Below are 2,141 nucleotides of genomic sequence, written 5' to 3' on the forward strand. Positions count from 1 at the left end.
TACCATACTATTGGAAATTATATCATTAACTAAAACGCTCTCTCTTTTCTTCCCTCATGTCAAAAGAATCTCCCAATTTCCACTTTTAAATTATCAAAATCACCTATAACCCCCCCCCCCCCCCCACCCCCCAAAAAAAGATCAGTTTTTTCTGATTGTGCAGACTTACTAGACCTGATTTAGCAAGAACTATTCGAATTTCCTTCCAATTTGGTGTCCGATGGCACCAATACAGTGTCGTTGCCTTCACTAATGCATTTAAACATAAATCAACAATTACTATAGCAATCCAACAGCAACAAATTTTACATCAAACTCTTCTGTTCAGTCCAGCATCATTATATCATAAATCAAAAGAAACTATAGAGTCTACAATCAATTTCGCCAAGTACACAAAAGATACAAGGCAAATGCAACTACTTATGCAGTTCAAGAGAAACCATACTATTGGAAATTATATCATTAGCTAAAAGCACAGAAAAATCTCCCAATTTCCCACTTTTTAATTATCAAAATCACTCATAACCCCCAACCCCCCAAAAAGATCTTTTTTTTTTCTCTGATTGTGCAGACTTACTAGACCTGCTTTAGCTAAGAACTATTTGAACTCCCTTCCAATTTGGTGTCTGATGGCACCGATACAGTGCTGTTGCCTTCATTAACGCGTATTACCATAAATCAACAATTACTACACCAATCTAAATTTGACATCAAACTCCTATTTATCAAAAAAGTAGCTAATAATCAAATGACATAACTTACAGATCAAGAATTGAAGGTCCAGCTGTAAAATTACTCCTACCCAGTCCAGCATCATCATATCATAAATCAGAAGAAACTATAAAGTCTACAATCAATTTCGCCAAGTACACAAAAGATACAAGGCAAATGTAACTAATTATTCAGTTCAAAAGAAACCATACTATTGGAAATTATATCATTCAAAAGAATCTCCCAATTTTCCACTTTTTAATTATCAAAATCTCCTATAACCCCCAAAAAACGATCAGTTTTTTTTCTTCTGATTATGCAGAGTTAATAAACCTTTCTTTTTTTAGCTAAGAACTATCATTTCCTTCATTCTTTTGCTCTTCCTTCTCCTTTTCCTTTACCTCTTTCTCCAAATCTTCTTGTGCAGCTTTCTCAGCTTGTAATATAGGTGCATAATAATCAGAATGTGCTTCCATACATTTCTTTAAAGCAGATGTAACCTCAAAACACTTTTCTACTATATCTTCTTTATTCTTTTCACCTTCTTCAATACATTTTTCCCACTCAATAAATGAATCTTTACATCCACCACCTTTCATAAACAAACAAAACCCACATTCACCCTCTTCTTCTTCTTCTTCCTCGTTTTCTCCCAAAGATGTGTCGTTTTCACCAATTTTTTCCTCATTAGGGTTTTGGTTTTTGCTGGTTTCGGGTTGATGGGTCGGGTCAATTTCGGATTTTGCTTCGTGGGTCGGTTCAATTTCCGGTTTTGATTGGTGGGTCGGGTCAATCTTGGATTTGGATTGTGAGGAAGACATGGTGGTGGTGGAATTTGGGGAGCTAGGGTTTGAATCTGAAAGAAAGTTTCCCATGGCTGCTCATAAACCTCAACTTAAACCCTCTTTTTCCAGAGAATAATTAATATTTTACTTTTTTGTTGACGTGGCCTTTTTTTTTTTCTTTTTTTCTTTTTCTTTGGCAGAAAGTCACGTCCATTTTCGTTGTGGACAAGTCAGAGATGGTTAGTTAACAAAAATCAGAAAACTAAAGGAAAATTAACCCAAATATCCCAAAAATATAATATAATTACCCGCTCATGTCCCTCCTAAACTAATTATCCGCTGTATCCCCGGCCCAAAACTATTTACCCAACGTACTTTCTCACCCAAAACCCTTTCTCCATGATATCATCGCCGTATATTTATATGTCGTAATGGTATTATGGATGACTAAAAAGTCCTTCTCTTAGTCCTCGTGATACCATCTCAGTATATTTATATACCACGATGGTACCCATGGTCCTGAGGAGTGTCTCATTGAAGTATTGAAGCAGTCCTCCATGATACCATTACAATATATGTATATAATATGATGGTATCATAGAGGTCTTTTTTCGAGAAAAGCGTGTATTTTTTAATAAATGAACA

The 2,141-nt window shown here is 35.4% G+C and overlaps 1 protein-coding gene across 1 annotated transcript; it reads right to left on the bottom strand.

The window, feature by feature from the left end:
• Nucleotides 1-779: 779 nt before the first annotated feature.
• Nucleotides 780-1,663, bottom strand: LOC132642041 (uncharacterized). The gene has a single exon (XM_060359281.1). It carries the CDS (start codon nt 1,584-1,586, stop codon nt 1,059-1,061), a length of 528 nt encoding a protein of 175 aa, XP_060215264.1. The 5' UTR covers nt 1,587-1,663; the 3' UTR covers nt 780-1,058.
• Nucleotides 1,664-2,141: the final 478 nt, after the last annotated feature.

Source organism: Lycium barbarum, chromosome 5 (assembly GCF_019175385.1).
Source record: "Lycium barbarum isolate Lr01 chromosome 5, ASM1917538v2, whole genome shotgun sequence".
Taxonomy (NCBI): Eukaryota; Viridiplantae; Streptophyta; class Magnoliopsida; order Solanales; family Solanaceae; genus Lycium; species Lycium barbarum.

What these genes read in the sequence shown, in the direction of transcription:
- LOC132642041 (XM_060359281.1), bottom strand. Translation starts at nt 1,586, where the DNA reads ATGGGAAACTTTCTTTCAGATTCAAACCCTAGCTCCCCAAATTCCACC.